Source organism: Manacus vitellinus, unplaced genomic scaffold, assembly GCF_001715985.3.
Source record: "Manacus vitellinus isolate BGI_N305 unplaced genomic scaffold, ASM171598v3 scaffold_15_pilon, whole genome shotgun sequence".
In the NCBI taxonomy this organism is placed as follows: Eukaryota; Metazoa; Chordata; class Aves; order Passeriformes; family Pipridae; genus Manacus; species Manacus vitellinus.
Window position 1 is genome coordinate 13,283,035 of NW_021939122.1, and position 20,070 is coordinate 13,303,104.

At 40.9% G+C, this 20,070-nt stretch overlaps 1 protein-coding gene across 1 annotated transcript in view; it reads left to right on the plus strand.

The window, feature by feature from the left end:
• Positions 1-20,070, plus strand: part of SORCS3 (sortilin related VPS10 domain containing receptor 3) — a 196,618-nt gene that overhangs the window by 59,732 nt on the left and 116,816 nt on the right. The window contains exon 4 of the mRNA XM_029958577.1: positions 4,282-4,440. Coding sequence (XP_029814437.1) covers positions 4,282-4,440 — 159 coding nt within the window. The remainder of the gene's footprint in view (positions 1-4,281; positions 4,441-20,070) is intronic.

Consider the following 20,070-nt stretch of genomic DNA (forward strand, 5'->3'; position numbering starts at 1 on the left):
AGAGATGTCCTTTGGTAATTTACAGTGAAAGTTTATGTTCATTGAGAACTAATATTAATAAAAATGCTCTTTATATGGCATGTTGTTTTAGTGTTTTTATCCAGTGGTGGTTTATTAACAAATTCAGCTGTGTACAAGACAGATTTCTATTGTGTTTGAATGACACAGAGCCAGGGAGCAAGGGTGGTGATAAAGCTTTTGAATGTGATGCTATGGATGCAGGTAATAACATGGGGAATGTGTGTGTGTGTGTTCTTGTGCCTCAGGTGCAGAAGAGGAAGGATAATGTAATGTACCAAGCGTGCCTGCTGACATGAGGGCAAAGCCATGAAGGGTACTGAGGGAAGGACTGAGTGCCAAGCTATGGGGGAGTCCTTGGCATAACTGCAGTAGACAGATCAGGCAAATACGAGCTCAGGCTACCCGTAGCTCCATGCCAGTAGAGTCTGGGCATGCTGTAGCATTGTGCCTGTGAGAAGTGTGCTAGCTCATTACTGGTACAGTTCAGTATTCCAGATCACAGTTGTCTTGTGCCTGGCTAGCTTGGAGCAGAGGGAGAGGAATGTGTCACCATCTTAACTCATCCACCTGCACATAGCCTGTGTGAAAGCAATACTGAGGAAAGTGTTTGCATTAACCCATTGACACATCTGGAATTTTAATCAGAGTAGCAGAAACTCAGATTCTTAGTTACAAGTCCTACCCTAGTTTTTATTATATTAGCCCCATTGGAGGGCATAACTTCTTTGTACATTTGTGCTGTAATATGGTATCATTTTCCTTCCTCTCTACTTCTGCATTTGTTCAAAGCTGCTTTAAGGGTCCTGCATGCTCTCCAACAAATATGAGTGACTCTTACTGTGGTTTGTGTACCAAATTCATCATGGCAGATATAGGTATCACACCTCCCCTCCTTGTGCTTTGTGCCTGCAGCTTGTGCTGTTTGTTTCCTGGGTTAAATCTCCTTGAAGTGTTCAGAGCTGGATATGTTTCCTGATCATCTACTGAATATCTCAGTCCATACACTGTAGTTAATGTTGCAGGGTGGCCTCTCTGTATCATCTTCCTTCTGTGTGCTTTTCCCGCTGGTGTCTGGTGTTCTGCCCAACTGGGGTTCATCCAGAACAGCTCTGTATGTGTCATGATTGTCCCCAAAGCTCCTGCTTTAAAGGAGGTGCACCATGTCCCAGACAGCTCTCTTCCTCTGCATCCATTCCCAAGGAACTCTCTGAAGTTCAATCTGATTTTCAGCCTGTTTTGTTCAGTCTGCTGCTTGCCATTCATTGTTCACTGCATTTTGGAGGTCAGGAAAAAGGACGTAGCATAAACTACCTCATCTCAAGTATGTTTTCAAGGACTTACCCTTAGCAGTCACCAATCCTGCCTCCCCTCCCCCTCTCCACTTAAACTAGAGAAGATAGCAACTGAAAAGAATATTTTATATATGCACGTGTATATATATATATAAAATCTAGAATGTAGAAAGGTGAAATGTAATTTCCTTTTAAGTAAAGACTGCCATTTAATTTAATTTTATAGAAAATTATTAGATCTTAAGACCCTATAAATTACATTTGACAACTCTCTGGTGCTCCTTTGCTCTTCCTTATGGCAATTATAAATGGCAACACAGGGTGCTGGCAGAAATGCTCATTCTGACTGGAGTTTGTTTATTGTCTCTTAATGAAAAGTGATTAATCTAAATCACTACTAGGGTAGATCCTTCATCCTGGCCCCATAATGAGAAGTGGTGGTTTCAGGCCTTTGACAAATGTCGTGCTATTTCCCCTGCCAAAAGTTCCCTCCCCCCGATAGCTTCCAGGAGAAAAAGTATGAAACCAAAAATCAAAATGAGGCCCAGAGTCTCTCACTCTTCTTCTCCTGCTTGCCATGTAACAAACCTGTGTGCCAGTCCTAGCTGCATGGCTGGTGGTGGCCTTTTTTTTCCCACTCTTGATTGAGCCTCCTGTTTCTTCCATCCTGCTCTGTGCAGGATCAGCCTTGCCTAGGAGAATAGATGACAAAAGACGTGTTGTGTATGTTCATTTGAAGAATGGAGAGTTGATATAGGAAGTAGGCAAAGGGACAGGAGGTGACTTATGTGATGTCACCACTACATGTGACTGTTGTTAGATTCTTCCACCTTTCCTAGCTTGATGGTTTTATCTGATCTTGCAACCACTGTTATGCATCCAGAAAAAAAAAATTGTCCAGTTTTGTGAATCATTTGGTGGAAATGCTGCCTTTTGCATCTCATATGACTCATTCCTTGAACACCAAAGTGTTGCAGATCATTTGTGAAAGGGCAGTGCGTTTGTTTGTGTACTGTTAGCTCTCTTGTGCTCCCTATTTGAGAGCAGTACTCCAACAGTGACCTTTTAATATACAGCATTATTAACATTGTAACCCCCTATGACATCAGGTGGAAAATACTTTTATTCCTTTATTTTAAATGTAAGATCTTTCTGGATTATCTTATTAAGTGGGCAGCTTTACATCCTTCTTCCATTCTGCAGAAACAAGTGGTTTTTACTGAACTGTGTTACAGTTCTCTGGCACAGACAATATGCTTTAGATGAACACGGGCAGATGAAATATCTCTGAAGTCTAGGTTACCAATGACAGAAAAAAATATCTTGGAAATAGTGGTTAAATCATTATTTTTTGGAGACAAATAAAATAGATATCTTGATCTGATTAGAAAGAAGAAATGTACCAAAGCTTCCTTCTAGGCGGAGACCTTTGAGATCTATTCTCAAGGCCAATTTCCAGGGAGTTAGTTGCATATGGGAACATTTCTCATTCCCCAGACTGTGCACTAGAACACAAAGAAAATGCACTCCTTTAGGATCTGTGGTGTGGCTTCCTGTGGGAATGGGTGGAGGTTGATTTTTGGGACTGATTAAGTGGTATATGTGAGGGATGTTGAAGGAGCTTTGAGCTCAAACTGGATTCATACAGGTGGCTTCACCCTGGGAAAACATTCTGTTCTAGTTCAGCTTTTCATTTCTTAGTGGAAAGGATCAGACACCATTTATGTTATATTCACTTTCCCTTGATGACTTCATGGAGTTAATGAGCTGCTTAAGATTAAACAAGCACTGAAATTTTTTGCTTGATCAAGGTCTAACATTCCAAGGGTCTTACCATTCCTTGTTACTGATTTTTGCTGTCAAAATTAATGTGTTTCCCTATTGTAATCTTGAAGCTGGAGCTCTGTGAATCTGGATAATAAAAGTTGTCATGGACATGTGAGTGTAACAAAACTGCAGCAGATCTCAGCTAGGTGATCATTCTGCAGTGAGCTAAAAAAGGCCATTCCTGGATCTGTTTTCCCGCTGATAGACAGTTTCTATATTTGATTCATCTGCTGTATCAATAACCTGCTGAGTTTAGAACAGCTGTAATTTATTTCCCACTGTTTGCCTTTATTTTATGGTCCTGGCATTTGCTTTAATGTGGAGTCATTTTCTCCAGATGTTAATAAGGTGGTGTTAATGTTTCCACAACATTTTCTTGATAACATTTATGTAGAGCATGCCATCTGATAGTGTGGAATCAACCCATTTTAAAATACTGGTAATAATTTTCTAATTAAAATTAGAGGCTCAGAAGTGTTTTCTTCCCTGTACAAATTGAGGTCATACACATTCTCGTGCTTGGGGAAAATTATGTTTTCACTGAGAGAGTGAATACCTCTTACTGTACAAATTGGAAGCATGATATATGACATCGTGTATCAATGTTTGTGCATATGCACATTTTCAGATGGCAGCAGCTGATCCAGGTAGCATTTTGTGTTTCCAGTGAAGTGATGCTCTCATTCATAGCTCTGCAAACTGCCAAATAATGATCCTTAGATCTCAGGAGTGCTCTTTTTACTTTTAGAGAGAGGATTCCACAATTGGTAAGAGAGGTAGTAGACTAACAAGGGTCAGGAAAACCTGCTGTGGCTGCCTGAGGTTGCTATATCCAACCAAGTTCAGCTTTTATACCAACATAACATTTTTTCATTCTTACTGACCTTTCTGAATTTATCTGAATAAAATTAAAATGAAAAAAGGAAATCACTAAATAGATCAGCAAGTGAATCATCAAATAAAATGAAACCAAAACACTAAAAAAGCACCCTATTTTGGAAATTCTGTGGCCTGTTACACTGTTGAGTGCTGTTCTCAGTACATCTAATAGTAGTTAGTGCTGTATGACCTTACTTTTAAATGATGTTCAGTTAATTTCACTTTTCCATTAACACTCTTTTGCCTCCATTTTTCTATTTAGATCATGCTTCTTAGCGATCCAGAGGTTGAGAGCAGCATCCTCATCAGCTCTGATGAAGGGGCTACCTACCAGAAGTACCGTTTGAACTTCTATATCCAGAGCTTGCTCTTCCACCCCAGGCAGGAGGAGTGGATCTTGGCCTATAGTCTGGATCAAAAGGTGAGCAATTGATTTTGTGTTTCAATGATTATGAGCTAGGAGTTGAAGGGGATATTGTCTAGAACTGTGCACTTTCAGAGATGATGTAGAAATTATAGTGTGCTTCGCTGTTCTCACTTTGAAGGTTTAAGTGTGCTCAAAAGCCACCCAGTGACTCCAAAGGAAGCTCACTAAAAGGAGTTGAGTGTTACAGTGATGGGTTACAGGATGGGTGTGGTGAAGTGATGAAGTTGGGAAAAGAATTAGAGATTTGACATGACATATGGAGGTGTTCTAAAAATATATTGATTTGCAGGCTCTGATTGCTGAGTTGTCTCTGAGGATGGAGCACTCAGGCTGAGTTGGCCTGTAACAGCTGCCTGTTGAGCATTGTGGGGTGCTCATTCTGCTTGCAAACTGAACTCAGTTATCTGGAGATCAGGGAGCAGCAACGGATGACAAACTTCTCTGTGCCACTTTTAAGTCACTTTGCAGTGCCTTCTGTTAGTGAGACATCACTTAAGTCTGTTACTTTGTCCTTAGCAAGTTTGCTCTTACGTAACACTCATCTACCTTGAAAGGTGCTGAGTGGGGCAGGTGTAATGTGATAGTAAAGTGCTGTGGCTAAGGAGTTGTGTGCTGCAATTCTGGTGCAGTAGTGCCTGCTACAGCCCGAAGCTACAACATAGGCTGGATGACTAAGTTAAAAATTTTAGAAAGCTTAAAACTTGCCAAGCTTCCATCTTTCTGTCATTCCTAGACTCTGGAAAGCAAAAACATGCCGAATAGCCACTAAGATTTTTCTCCTTGTGGTGGGTTGACCCTGGCTCGATGCCATGTGTCCACCAAAGTTACTGTATCCCTCCTTTCCTCAGCTGGACAGGGGACAGAAAATATAGTGAAAGGCCTGTGGTTTGAGATAAGGGCAGGGAGAGATCACTCAGCAATTACTGACACAGGCAAAACAGACTTGACTTGGGAAAATTAATTGAATTTATTACCTATCAAATCAGAGTAGGGTAATGAGAAATAAAAACTGAATCTTAAACCATCTTTCTACCATCCCTCCACTCTTCCCGCGGTCAGCTTCACTCACAATTTTCTCTACATCCTCCACCCCAGCAGCAGAGGGGGGTGGGACATTGGGGCTGTGGTCAGTTAATCACACATTGTTTCTGCTGCTCCTTCCTCCTCAGTGGAAGGACTCCTCCCACTCTTCCCCCACTCCAGTGTGGGCTCCCTCCCACAGAAGTCAGTCCTTCACAAACTTTTGCAATGTGGGTCCTTCCCATAGGCTATAGTTCTTCATGAACTGCTCCAGTGTGGTTCCTTTCCATGGGATGCAGGAAATAGACTTCAGTAACAGACTATCCCCAGTGTGGGTCCCTCATGGGGTCACAGGTTCCACCTACACAAACTCTTCTCCTTCCATGGATTGAGGGGTCAGCCTGCCTCACTGTGGTCTTCAGCATGGACTTCAGGGGAATCTCTGCTCTGGAACCTGGGGCATGTTCTCCCACTTCTTTACTGACCTTGGTGTTTACAGGGCTATTTCTCTCACGTATTCTCTCATTCCTCTCTGGCTGAAGCTGCTGGTTGGATTTTTTTAGTCAGTTCTTAGACATGTTATCTCAGAGGTGCTACCACCATCACTGATGGGTTTGACTTGGGCCAGCAGTGGGTCCATCTTGGAGCTGGCTGCATTTACTCTGTTGGACAGCTTCTAGCAGCTTTTCATGGAAGCTACCCCTGTAGCCCCCTCCCCGCTGTCAAAACCTTGCCGCTCAAACCAAGTACATGTGTTAGTCTGTCAGATGTGTGTGTGTGTTCTGACCTGGATTCTCAATTTCTGCAGTTATTGTTGAAGCTTTCTAAACTAGTCAGTCTCACATCCCAGCTATAAGAACTGTATAGCTAAAATAGTGTGCCTCTGTATTTGACAATTTCCTTTGAAAGGCTAGTGCAAGTCTTTACCAAAAGATTTACTGAGAGTGTAATCAAATAAGGTCCTACTGCTCTGCTTCCCAATGCAACCTTTCCATCCAGTCGTTAACAGAATGTATGGCACCCGGTGTTTTGCTGCTGTGCTGCTGCTGATTCTTGGGTGACATTTGCAAGAACAAAGCTATTGTAAATACACTCCTTTCATAGTGTCAAGTCCTCACTGTATGAAGGAGGTAGTCAAATGTCAAATAGTTTTCTGCACTCAGATGTTCAATGTAAGAGGGATTTTGAAGTTGTCTAGAAAGACCAATCAATTTATTTGATGTCACAAAATGGTTTGATATCACTTTTAAACTGGAGGTAAAGTTTTTGCATGAATATGGTGTTTGTACAAAGACAGCCTTGAAAGAAACAGGCATCTGATGAGGTGCTTGTGAATGGGAGAAGCCAGATGTGACATACTGAGTATGTGTTTGCAAAGAGATCCGTCTGTAGTGAGTGCAGAGCATCTGCTCTTGGGTTGAAGCACTGGACTTCTATTCCTAGTGCTTTATAGTCTTTTTATGATAGCCATCCAGAAGAAATCAAAATACAAGGTAGGCACATGTGATTGGACTGTGAGGTGGTAATTACACTCCCCTGGTCCAATACAGCAATAGCAGGCCAGGAGGATTTTTGCTCCTGCTCCTTCAAACTAGTGCATCTGTGTGCACATCTCAGCTGCTCTCTTCTGCTCAGGAGAAGGACAAGGAAAATGGTCTGCATCTTGTTGGTCAAATGGAAATGGAGCAATGCAAAGTTCAGGCTTCTCCTTTATGCAAAGTTGCCTTTGCATTCCAGGCCACTTGGGATGCTTTTCTTCGCTGCTCATAAGGATGGCCTGAAGTGTTGGTTAAAATCTGGTCCTAAAATGGAACCATGGAGCAGTGCTTTTTTCAGTTGAAGCATTTTCTTAACATAACCGAGGTACCAGAGTCAACACAGCATATCGTTCCTGTTCTTAATTTTTATAGCCAATTACGACCCTCCTCTGCGTTGTAAACTTGCTTGTATCCTCAAATAAATACAGCATGGCTGAGCCAAGAAATCTGTTTGTGTGGGCATGACCACGTAGCAAGTTCATAGACCCTGATGTCTTCTCACAACATGTAAAGCATAGGCAGGAGGAAATTTTACAGGGCTTTAAGCAAGCATGGGTGGGTGTACTACTTCCCCCTGAGCAGTCACGTGACATTGTGCAATCACCAGGCCCTGTGAGATTAGTTGCATCTTGTGAGTTGAAAATCTTGGATCTTTTCCCAGTAGCTTTCTGTGTGTGTGTGTACTTTATTGATAAAATAGTGCAATCTGATGTTGGTGCACGTGTTGGTTCCATTAATGGCCCCCCTGTGGCCTTTGTCAGAAGGTGGACACTATGTGAACGTTACAGCCAATTTGCTTCAGGTCAGACTGGATCTCACAAGTAGTGTCTATATTGACACTTAGACATATCACCCAATACAAAGGGAAAGGGGCTTCATCCAACAATTTTCATGGATTTTTTTCCCCCAGAAAATATATAGGAAGCCATTTTAAACAATGTTACAAAGTGTGGTGGGAAGGGGAATATACAAAAAAGGTGCAACACTGTCGACTGGAAAGTATGAGAAACAGCTTTGTGGAGTGCTGTGAAAGCTCAGAGTCTACCAGCGTATACTTAAGGTACAGTTTTCATTGCTGCCATTCATAGCAGCTGGGGATGAATATCTTGAATTGATCTTACATTTCTGATACTAATATGTTGAGTACCTTATTGTTTGTTTCATTTATCCAAGGAACCAACTAATTCTCAAGAAGCAAACCTTTCCACACCCCAATACCTCTCTGGGGAATGGATCAGTCTGGAGGGAGAAACAGAAGGGAGTTTCCAACTCCATGGAGTTTCTCTCAGAATGACATTGAAACGTCTTTCAGTGCAACATGCACAAGTCTCTTGCATGAATATTTGTTTACTAAATAATTAAAAAAAGATAATTTGTTTAAAAGAGAAAATATTAGAGAATAGGGAGAAAGATATTTAAAATATTTCTAATCACCATTGTTAAGGGAAAAAAACCCCAGCTATGCAGAGAGATAAAATTTGACCTCTTCCTTACAGGCCAAACTATGATTTGGAGCTTGCTGGGAAGAGGTAAGGACTGAATAATTCAATAACATACCAATTTAAATTCCCCAGCTACACTATTACAAATTTGAGAACATTGGATAAACAAGGAGTTTGGCAATCAGTGGCTTCTCCCTCCATAGGGCTTATTCTTCAGCAGGAAGTGAACAAAATAAAATGGGTATCTTATTATCTCTTCGAATGAGGTGATAAATAAAATGTGTAAGATAACATTCTGCTGTATCACCAAGTTGCACCTGGCAGACAGTATCAGATCTGACTGGAGAGATTCCTTTGGTGTGGGAGATGTGGCAAGTTATGACCTGAAAATTGAATGCAGTACATGTCACAACCCTGACTATCTTGTCAAGACACTGCTGAATTTATTAAAAAAAAAAACCCAAAAAACAGATAACACTGTGCCTATATGGGAAAGGGTGGGTTTTTTGTGGTTTTTTGTTTGTTTGTTTGTTTGTTTGTTTTTGCTTTATCTTTCTTTTTTTTTTTTTTTTTTAAATATCCTAGGCACAGAGCCAAAGCCATGAAGGCGTTGCCTTTTTGCCACCAGGCAAAATTCTCCCCTGGAGTTTAGACCTAGGCTCCTGGTATGACATAAGGAAGTTAGGCAGTTAAGTGTGGGGTTGTTTGGTTTTTTTTGTCTGACATTGTCCAGTTGAGTAGGATGATGCCAAAGAAATCCTGTGGTACTCACTGAGAGGAGGATAAGACTGGGATTGTGTTCTTCTGGAAATATAGGTACCTTATTCCAGGAGTCTTCCATCTTTGTCTGGGATTCTTTGTGATGAGCTGTTTAAACAGACATATAGAACAGTCCAAGCTATAAGGGATCTCAAGAGATAATCTGGTCCAAACTTTCATGGAAAAGGGAGCCTAGATGTGATTGTCTAGCACCCAGTCCAGTCCTGTCTTGAATACCTCTATTAAAGGGAACTCCACTACATCCCTGAGGGAATGGAAGATTCCAGTGATTGATTGTAAGAAATTACTTTCTTATACCATGATGAAACCTCTCCTCATGCAACTTGTACCCCTTGCCTCTTGACCTCTCCATATGGCTCTTTGTGAAGAGGAGTTGTATAAAGGTATTAAGTCAGACAAACACACACATATGGAGAAAAAGACAAGTCCCCATCTCTTCTTTTCCTGCCATTATAGGTCACTGAGCTGGGCCATTAAGAGAGCCTTCAGAGCCTTGAAGGACCCTTGGTCTCTGTGTCTCAGGGGGTGTCAGGACTGCAGGGTTTCAGGTTTACCTCCCCCTCCGTCTTCTCTGCTCAGCTTCAGTGGCAAAAAGACGTAGGGAGTTGTATTTACCTTCATTCCCAGCAAGTGCCCCAGCCCCTGGTCTTGGGTTTTTCTGTGCCACTCATGAAAACTTAGGCACATGAGGGCTTCAGGGTTGTATTCAGGTGAGGGTGTTGCACTTTGAGTTGGAACTCCTTTTGTCGGAAAGTACGATTCCAGGGTGGCAGCTGCAGGTGTGCTGAAATTAAGCAGTGGGAGTTGCTGCACGTCTGAAGTGAGACGTGACTCCAGCCTAGGCCTGTAGGTTTTCTCTCTTAGAAACTGAGGTGTTGGGCTAATGAGGAGAGGCAGGTTGGTGGCTGCCTCACATCTCATTTTGTTATAAATCAGCAGGCACCCAGAGCTGTCACCTGCTCCTCAGCAACATTCCTGGTCCTGGAATTTAAATGTAATTGTAGTTGTCAGAAGTTGTCAGAAGTGTGAGTAACCTCTCTTTTTATCAACAACAGCTCAAGACTGCACCTCTTGGGTAAAAGTCAGCTTTTCTTAGCAAGATGTGAACATAACATTTAACAGGGAAAATAAGCTCTTTCTGCTCCCACATGGATCCTGATGGTAGAATCACCCTTTCATTGTATGATGTGAGAGAACACACTGGGGCTAATTTCTCATCATAACTCATTGATATTTAAAGAGCATGATGATGGTGGTTCCAGTTCTATGGATACAATGCTCAGCTTTCAGATTTATCTTGCACCAGTCACTTGGCATTTGGGCACCCCACAGAGTGAAGCTACAGGCACACCTATTGCATTCTTTTCTTCACTTAAAAGGGAAAGAAATTGAGAAAGCTGTCATAATAACAGTTACTCCTGCCAGCCTGCCATACTGAGGAAGGAAATAAAGTGAGTACATTGCCCAGTTGTAAAGGAACATGTAGTGTTTCATGTTTAATACAAGCCATATTACAGTAACTGCTCTTAGAAATCCCTACCATACTGACTGGTGCATTGTATTACACACTCATATTAAGAAGCAATCCCTGCCCAAGAGTGCTTGCAATTAAACGTGAGGCTGACAAAGTGTTGTCCCCTGAGTATCTCTAGTGTATTCAGGCACAGGTCATTAAAGTGTTTCATTGCCTAACTACCACTGAGGATTATAACAAAGTCAGAAGCTGAAGGCAGATAGAGCCCTGTTCCCATGACTTAATCACAAATAAGCCTTTCATCTCTTTGCCTTTTGAATGCTCTTCTGAGAACATCAGGTTCTACAAACATATCATGTGTCTGTCGCTGGACAAGCCACCTGCCAGCAGCTCTCCCAGGCAGGCAGGGCTCCATCAAACAGATAAACTGAAATGTTAGTAAAGTTAGAAAAACCCAAGCCAAACAAAAAGAAACAAAACCCACACCAAACCCTTGAGATTGGAAATATTTAAGGGCAATTTACAGAAGTCTCTTCTCCAATATGATAATGAACTGAAGAATCGAAATCACTTAACTTCATTTACAAATCATGAATATGTATCAGTGCCTTTAAATGAAAGGACTACTAAAACAGATATAGTGTTTGTTCAATTCATTAAAAGGAAGACAATTTATCAGGAGGTTTTTTCCACTCTTAAACTAAAGCTATATGCAAAATGTTGGGAAATCAAGACCTTGCGCTAAATTCTGCTGCATGATGAATATTTTTATAATCCTAATTAGAACTAGTCATTTAGTTCAGCAATTTCCCCCAATCTAGCCAATTTGAAATTAAAATAGATGCCTTGATTACAAAACTCATTAGCAAAAAAGCACCCTTTTCGCTAACCAGTTCATTTGGAATGCACAAGCTGAATGAAGTGAGGAGCACTTGTGTTGTCAATAGCTGTAAGTGAAGTGAGCCTTAATTGTTGGCATTGTGAAGTATTTGTATTGCTGCATGTTTCATTGCAGTATAATATATCATTCATTAAATGTAACAAAAGCAGTTTTAAAATGATTTAATTAAGTGGTGTTGGTGCACTAGGTAGTTTTTATAAAGTCAGATGTCACAATTGTTTGCATTTGAAGTATCGATGGGCATTACTGTCGGAAAGAAGACGTATGACTCTACATTTATCATTCTGATTATGATAAGCCTGGCAGTTTTAACAGAAGATGAGAAATTAAATTATGCAACCCTGGCTCTACTTCAGAAATGCCCCATGAATTTTGTCCTGGCAAAATACTGAACTTTGGGTTTGTGATGATTTGTGGTGCCAAAAAGAAAGTAACGGCTCGTGACACTTGATTTAGTTAGAACAGACTTTCCTATTGCTTGTTATTTATGTTATAGATACTTCATGAGCAGGTTTTACTTTGAAAAGGGAATACAGAGATAAATGGAGCGAGATATATTTGATGCTTAAATGTGCTCTTCTTCTGAAGCAACCTCATTTATTGTGTAACAGAGCAAGGATCCCCTGGTTTATTCCTGGGCCATGCTAAATCATGACTGTATATTGATTTTATCTGGAGCCTAAGTGGGGTGAGGAGTGGTTATAAATACAGCAGATGGGAATAAACATGAAGGAGTGAAAAAGGGTGAAGAATAAGAACACCAGGGGCATGATTTATTTTACCTGACTGTAGAGATCTAAAATGTTGCAATGTATGCCTACATTAGGTGTTGAGGCTTCACATTGTAGTTGGTGGTGATCTTCTAAGTGGTGTTGATTGATTTCTGGAAGCAAATGTAGGTGACTATTTTAGGATAAGGTAAATTGTGCCTTAGACTCATTTGTATTGACTAGGCCTCCACTGACTGTCAAGGCAGTAATTTCCTTTCCTAGGATGTAACTATTTGCTGTATTACTTGAGATTAGGGGACTTGAAACTAACCCTGCTGTCTGGATGTGTGCAAAATGGATTACATGGGATATGATTCCAACATGATCAAAATAGCAAAAAGTATTAAGTTTCCTAGCTCCTCCTATCATGCCTATAGATTATAATGACCTCCACCCTGGAGGAGAGACCAAACATGATGTGCAAGCTCAGAAGGAATTCACAGTCTTTTGTTTTTCTTTATCAGGATTCATTTGTGTAGATGTGAGTTACCTGCCAGGCTGCAGGTAAATGAGATGAACCCAGAAAGGTTTCCCAGGCTTTTTTTCCCTTTTCTTGCTTTCTCTCCTTTTTTTTTAATCCCCATTCCCTTTTATTTGCCTTCCATATTGCTTTTCAAAGCTCTTTCTCAGTATTTACATGTCCTTATGACAACATTAAATCTCTTCTAAAATCTGTTGAGCAGAATTAGATGAAGAAAGAACATTTGCCAAGTGTTCACTTCACCTCAGATATTTGCTGATGCTGACCATGAAAAACTTGGTTCCTTTCTCCTCCAGAAGTTGACTCAATGTGGATGCTTGAGTTTAGAATGTGACTTTTCCGCAGTAAAGAACAACAGGATTAATTTTGCCTAAAATATCACAGCTAAAGTAACAAGACGAGCCTGTGACAATGGATGTAAACACGTGTGAATTTACTAAAACTTATCAGAATAAAAGGCAACCCTGACCTCAGAGCAGCCAAATTGTTTAGTCTGGGCCTAATTTTAAGGTTACACATAAATGCTTTTGTGATTGAAGGCCTTTAAGTATGTAAGCCTTTACACATTAGGATGTGAAGTGGCTATACAGACAGACTTTCAGTACTGCAAAGTGTCTGCAAAGACATACAAGTTATGTGGGGGATTTTAAACTCTTGGGATTTTAAGTAATTTCAGTCTCCTGGGTTTTGCTGCTCTCTCATCTTTCTTTAATGCTTCAGGACATTAAAGCTATAGCTTAGGGAAGATAGGTCTGCCAGCACCTGAAATTATTGCTGTGGGCATGTAGAATTGAGTACAGAGGGATGCTAATTCCCTTGGACTAGAGTACCTGCTGGGAGGTGAAAATTAAGAAGCTGTTGTTTTGTTAACCATTAGGGTCATTCTTTATCCAGAAGGATTTGGGACCCAGCAGCTCCCATTACTATCAGTGATTTAGGCAGCTGTTGGAAGTCTGCCCAATGGGGACTGTTCTTTCTGTCCAGGTAATGGTGGCATTTATTACTATTTGTACATTACCTTGACAATACAAGACCCTGCTGTTGAGAAATATTGCACATTGGGATGGTAGTAGGCTACTTAAGATAATGTTTTCTTCTTTAAAGTCCTTAAAGATGGGTGACTGGGATGGCACAGACTAGTGTCCTTGAGGCAGCCAGCTAGATGGATGATGTTGAGGGGTAGAGGCTGTAAGATCCCAAGTCTCAAGTTCATGAAAGGAGTTATACTTAAATAAATATTCAAGGCCCTAAAAATTATCCTGCTGAAGTATTTAGAAGAGTCCTTGGTTCTTTTAACACCTTAAGAGAGAGTGCAAAGGAGAAGACACTGCACACATTTTCTCAGGAGGTACTGTACTGGTAAACTTTAGGAAGTAAGAGTATTTGGCAGAAGTTTAAAGGGGTAACATTCAACCAAAACAAAGCATTCCACCAAGCATTGACTTAGCACATGCTAACCCATACAACTTAGTAAAATCCAACCCATCCAGTCCTAAGTCACCCAAAATATTAAGAAAGGAGATTAAGAGAAGTAAAGAAAGGGACAGAAAAAGAAAGGCAATAATTAATATAATAATCCAGTGTCTCTCAATCCCCCCCAGCAAGCACCTTACATGCACAGTTGTTACATGATCAACGGCCAAGAACAGGGACAGTCTGTGAGGGTGCTTCCTGAGGGATGCATTTCCGTGTGTTGGACTGGGAGCTTGCAGTCATGAGTAGGAACAGCAGGCCTGGAAATAGCAGGCTATCCCTTGCTCTGAGTTCTGCCCCTAAGACAGTGGTCTTTTAGCTTCCTGTTAGGAGCTGTGGAACCTCTGGCACATTTGCATAACCTGAAAAAAAGGCTAGCACTCTGGAAGAGGGCTATGTGAACAATCCAGGGATGGGAACATTTAGGATGTGTACAGTCGACCAAAGGATTTTCTAGCTTGCTTCTAACTGCTTTGTAGCTGTGCTTCCCATTGCAATTGAGGATATGTAGGGCCCAGTAAGGTCATCAGATCCTATAGGCTGGTCCTAGACCACAAAGAACATTTCTGACTTGGTTTCAGTGGGGATCCTATGACGGCAATACCTACATAATGATTTCCTGCTGGGCATGTTATATCCATATCCATTTAACAGGACACCATTTTTATATGATATTTTCATCAGTATATTATCAAAATCTTTTTATACAGTTGAAAGAGGCATATCTGAGAGCCAAAGAAACAGAAGCTCCAGAAAGGAGCAGGCAGGAGCTGACATTTCCTCTCCACCACTCTCTTGTGAAATACAACTAGATTTTGTAAATCCCAGGATACCCTGGGGATTTTTACACCATGCAGTTCTCAGTAGTACTTTTGTGCCATGACAAATCATCTGGTTTGCCCAGCAGTGTTAGTGTTACCACAGTCTTGTCCTGGGCTTGTTACCTACCACTGCCATGCAAGGGACATTTAACTGGTTCAGAAATCACAGCTGGATGTGGCCAATACAGGGACAAAGTCAATGAGGCAATGAGAGAGGCTGAAGGGCAATTGAAGCACAGGAAGGTGAAGTGAGCTGTGCAAGGTTAGCCAGCTAACCAGTAACAGCTGATTACTCAGACTTCCTGAATGATGTTCTCCTTTCCTTTCCACTGGTCCATGTGATCCTACAAAAATGTTAAAGCTTCTTGCTACCCCATGTCTCCCCAGGCTTCAGGCTGTGGCAGAACTTTTGGTGTGGTCAAGGTGGGGCCCCTGTGTGGGAATTTCACATAGTAGTAAATGTACAGGGTTCTTCTGAAGGGCAGAGATGGTCCTTCTTTTATGTTCTTTTATGTTGCAGCACAGCAGTATACTAAAAACCTCATACATTTAATATCAAATCGTAGTGTCTTTTGTATGTAATACTGGAACCTGGTATGTGGCCCTAGTTTTGTCTCAGATTGCCCTTTACAAATAGGTTTCTCTCTCTTGCTCTCTCCCTTTTTCGAGTAACTACAAACCATCCCTGTCTCCGGTGCTTGGTTTCAGTAGGGAAATGGACCATGTTCTGATCTAATAGCATACCTGAGTTGGTTTACAAAGATGTGTACAGTCACATATGTAGCAGCTGATATTCAGTGTGAGTCCATTGATTTTATCTGGGAAATGCTGATTTACATCACTGGATGATCTGACCTGTAAACATATATGGTATTCTTTTCTCACATAAAACAAGATAGATGTAGTTTATGCCTTCCTGTGTACAGGTTTTTTTCCTCCTAAAATCTGCCTGCTGAGAGATGCAGAGTCTCTGGGCTCATCTGCCTTTGTGCAAGCTATCACTCATATTAAGGCAACTATCTATTTCTGTTGTTCAACCTTGACATATGAAAATTTGCCAATATTGGTTTTTAATTTTCTCCTATTTTCTCCTTTTTTTTCTCCTTTTTTTCCCTTTTGATAGAAACTGCATGTAATCAATATTATTCTGGGGAATAAAGGTACCAGAGGAACAGCTGTAACTCCTTTGTCCCCTCAGTAGGCACAGATGATTCAAATGTCCCATATGCTCATTGGTAATCCCGTGTATGTTTCAGTTTTTCATGATCATTGCATCAGTGGTGAAAAAGGAGGCCAGTGCCTGGAGTTTTGGTCTAGCACCTCACGAACTACAATCCCAAGTGTTTGGAAATAATTAATGGATCCCTTGAAAGTCATGAGTTTGATAGAGAAAAAAAATCAGGAAGGTGTTTGAATTGTTTCAATTGTCCTCTATTATATTTCTCTTGATGCTTACATGTCTGAGGAAAGGTTTGGGAACCATGTTTTTCAAATGCTTCCTCACAGTTAATAAAAGTAGAAGTTTTATCATTAAAAAATAAAAGCAGCAAAACCCTCAAGATTTTCGTAATGTCCTGATTCCAGCATTGTTCTGCTGCAGGCCATTTATACTTCCATATCTTTATTCCTCATTGCAAATGCTGCTGCACATCTTCAGTTGTGTTTTGGTGCACATTTCAGCTGGGTATCCATATTGCTTTTCTGGGAGAAGACTGGTGGCCTGTTTGTACAGGGTGTGCACATGCCTGTGTGCATGTTTGAATTTTTGCAGTAGAAACCCCACAGCAGTTTTGTGACAGTTACAAGAAGTTCTTCTAGAGTAATGAAATTCTTTAGTTTTGTGTTCAATTGATTTTTATAGGACCATGGGTGGCTATAAAATGAAAGTTAGGGCATGATGCAGTAAAATTTTGACACATTCGAAGTATTGTGGGTATGATAAAAGGAGGAGCTGAGGCATCAAAATGAAGGGTGATATTTTTGAGAGGAGGACAATTGATCAAAGAAACAACAAAGCTTAAAGCTTTATAAAAAATTCTTGAGATTCTGTAGTGCAAAAGGAGGAAAGCAGGATCCTTCCCACAGCCTCCTACCTTGGGCCTCTCATTTCTGCCAGCAGCTCAGTGATCATAAACTGTCTGAATATAGATTTTGTAACATTTTATGTTTGCAGTGTTCGAGAGATAACAGCACGTACAAATAACATGTTAGTAGAATATACCGTGCCCAAGGGGGCTTTCCTGCCATATAGTAAAAGAACAATAATGTCATCAAAAGTTTTGCTGCTAAAACAGGACTCTGACTTCGTCCTCTAACACAGCACTTGCTTCAGGCCAGTTGATTTTCTCAGACCTTGGTGCAAATCCACAAGAGTTATGCACACATACCCAGTGGCACAAATGTGATGAGCCTGAAAGTTCTGCAGCAAAATTAAGTCTGATAGTCCCCAACCAGATGAGCTGTGCTTTTTCTCTAGTGACAGCATGGAAAAGGTTGCTTTATTTTTCCTTTGCCGCTTTCCGGTATGAGTTATGCTGTACCATCACTGTGAACTTAGGTTAACTTCAGGAATTAGAGTTACATTATATCAAGTTTGGTGAGTTGCCATAGTTTTTGCCTTGAATCAGCTTTGTTTATTGTTGAGGTTTTATGGGGGCTTTTTTCCTTCACTCTACTTCATGAGGTGAATTGAAGGCACCTAGAGTTTGAATTAAATGGGATAAATAGCTTAAATATAGATAGCACAGAACATTCAGAAACCTGGAGAGCTGCTGAGAGAGCTTAGTTAGGAACTTCCTTTTTCTGACATGATCTGCATTTGCAGATTCATTTGTTCCAAAGGTATAAATGTTGTTTGTTTGCAGGAACTGGGTGATGGATGAACCAAAGACAGCAATGTAAATGGTGTGGGCCAGCAGCTCTAAGGGATCCCTGAAACATGCGAGTTTCTCATTTGGTGATTTTTCTGACAGTGAAGCCTCGGTGCAGTGACAGTTTCTGCTACAGCCATCAAGCTAAATTGTTCCTGATGGTGTCTGGTGTTTACAATGATGCTGTTCATTTGGGTTCCTCCTGCAGTCTCCCTTGCACGTTTGGATCAGGATGAACTTAATCGCTGTGAAGTGCAGGGAGGACACCATCTCTCATCTCCCATGAAACCACTTTCTGTTCCCTTCCTACATATGATCTCTAGCTTGTGTATGTGTGGAGATGACTGCCTATATAATCAGGCTCTGCTTTTCCCTTCAGTAGTTGTCTATTGTTGATGCATTGATTGCCAGGGAATCCAGTCAAAAAAAATTTTGGGTAGATAGAGATGAACTGAGTTACCCCATGGGATTTTAAGAGTGTTATAGTAAGAGCAGTACTGAAGAACATCTTCAAGCTAGCAGAGCCCCTGGTGGAGACTAGAATTGGCCACCAAGTAGGAGAGTAAAGCTGAAAGGAACTCCAAGTTTCTTTATTATATGTTCAAACTTGCTTCTTGATTCATTATAGGACAGGATAGACAAGTATGTGGTAATGAAGGTGGCCTAAAAGAAAGAATTGTAGAAGATTGTACAAGAGCTAGGGTAATATTTGCTGAAGCTGCATCTTCAATGCTATCAGAAACTGAAGTTTTCTACCTTGCTTTTATAATTTTTTACTCATAGAATTTATTTCACAGTCACAGTTGTCCTAACAGCTTCTATGCTCTCTTTTGGGGGACATAAGACCCCCATTAACTAAGGTGTGCCTTTCTCTGGGCTGGTTTGATCCAGTATCTGGCCTTGGTCCCAGGCATTATAGAGCATAGACTGTGTGTGTGGGCCAGAGTTGTCCAGACAGGGATTTCTTCCAGTGTAAAACCCATACACTTCCTAAGCAGTATCCATTCATCTCTTGTAGTCTCCCAGAAGCCTTTCAGGATGACACTGGGGGCATATCCATGACCAAAGGAGACAGAGGTATCCCAGTGTGTTGTGGCAGCCCATAAATGCTTACTCTGCATCATAAATCCATGACAGAACCCATGGCCTCAGGCTGAGGTGCCCTCATAGGGTGAATGAAGTACAAGAATATGGACAGTTTGTGAGACTGCTCAGACTTTGTGAAGAAATAGGGTCACACAACACCACTGAGAAGTGGGGTGAAGGTCTTAAGGAAGTCTTCAGCTGGTGAGATGAGAACTGTATGAAGAGAGTGGACACCTACCCACTGTCAGGGCTGACCCCAAGTGGGAACAGCATTTTCACCTGTGTGATTTAGATCAGTTCAGGTGTGTGTCTTCTCAGTGTCTGAGGGGTGATGTGTCACACAACTGGGAAACTGTTTTGAGTAACCACCCTTGTCTGAGAAAATGCTGATGAATGCAAAACTATTTTGGGTGTCAGGGGTGTGTGTCAAACAGCATACAATTTAACCTGGAGCAAAATGCATTGCTTTCATTTTGCCTAAATGACATATTATGCTTGAGCCCAAACTAGTATTTCTTTGAAGCCATGTGAAATTTTTTACATGAACAGTAATTACATTTCAGAATAAAATGTTGTTCTAAATACAGTTTCAAAACCTATTCATTAATGCCCATGTACACACTTTTAGAAATGTTTTTTCCACTTAAAGAAATAAATTGGAAAAATCTTATGTAAATTTGGAAGGTGATTTGGTGGTGTGAAATCTCTTTCTTTCACTAATCTGAAAAAACCCTCTACCATTAAATCCTGTTCTGTGTAATATAGAGATTAACCTACAGATAGTGCCACAGGGTTTATAAAGGAAGGAGGAGAGGAACAACCAAGCATGTGATGGTAGTTTTATGTCCCACTCTACCTTATGTCGGAGCCTCTCCTGCTTTCTCCCTTGTAGTCTTATGCTCAATAAACATGAAAGATTGGTCTGTAATAGCAACAAATGTACCCAGATGCTTACACTGTAATTAAAG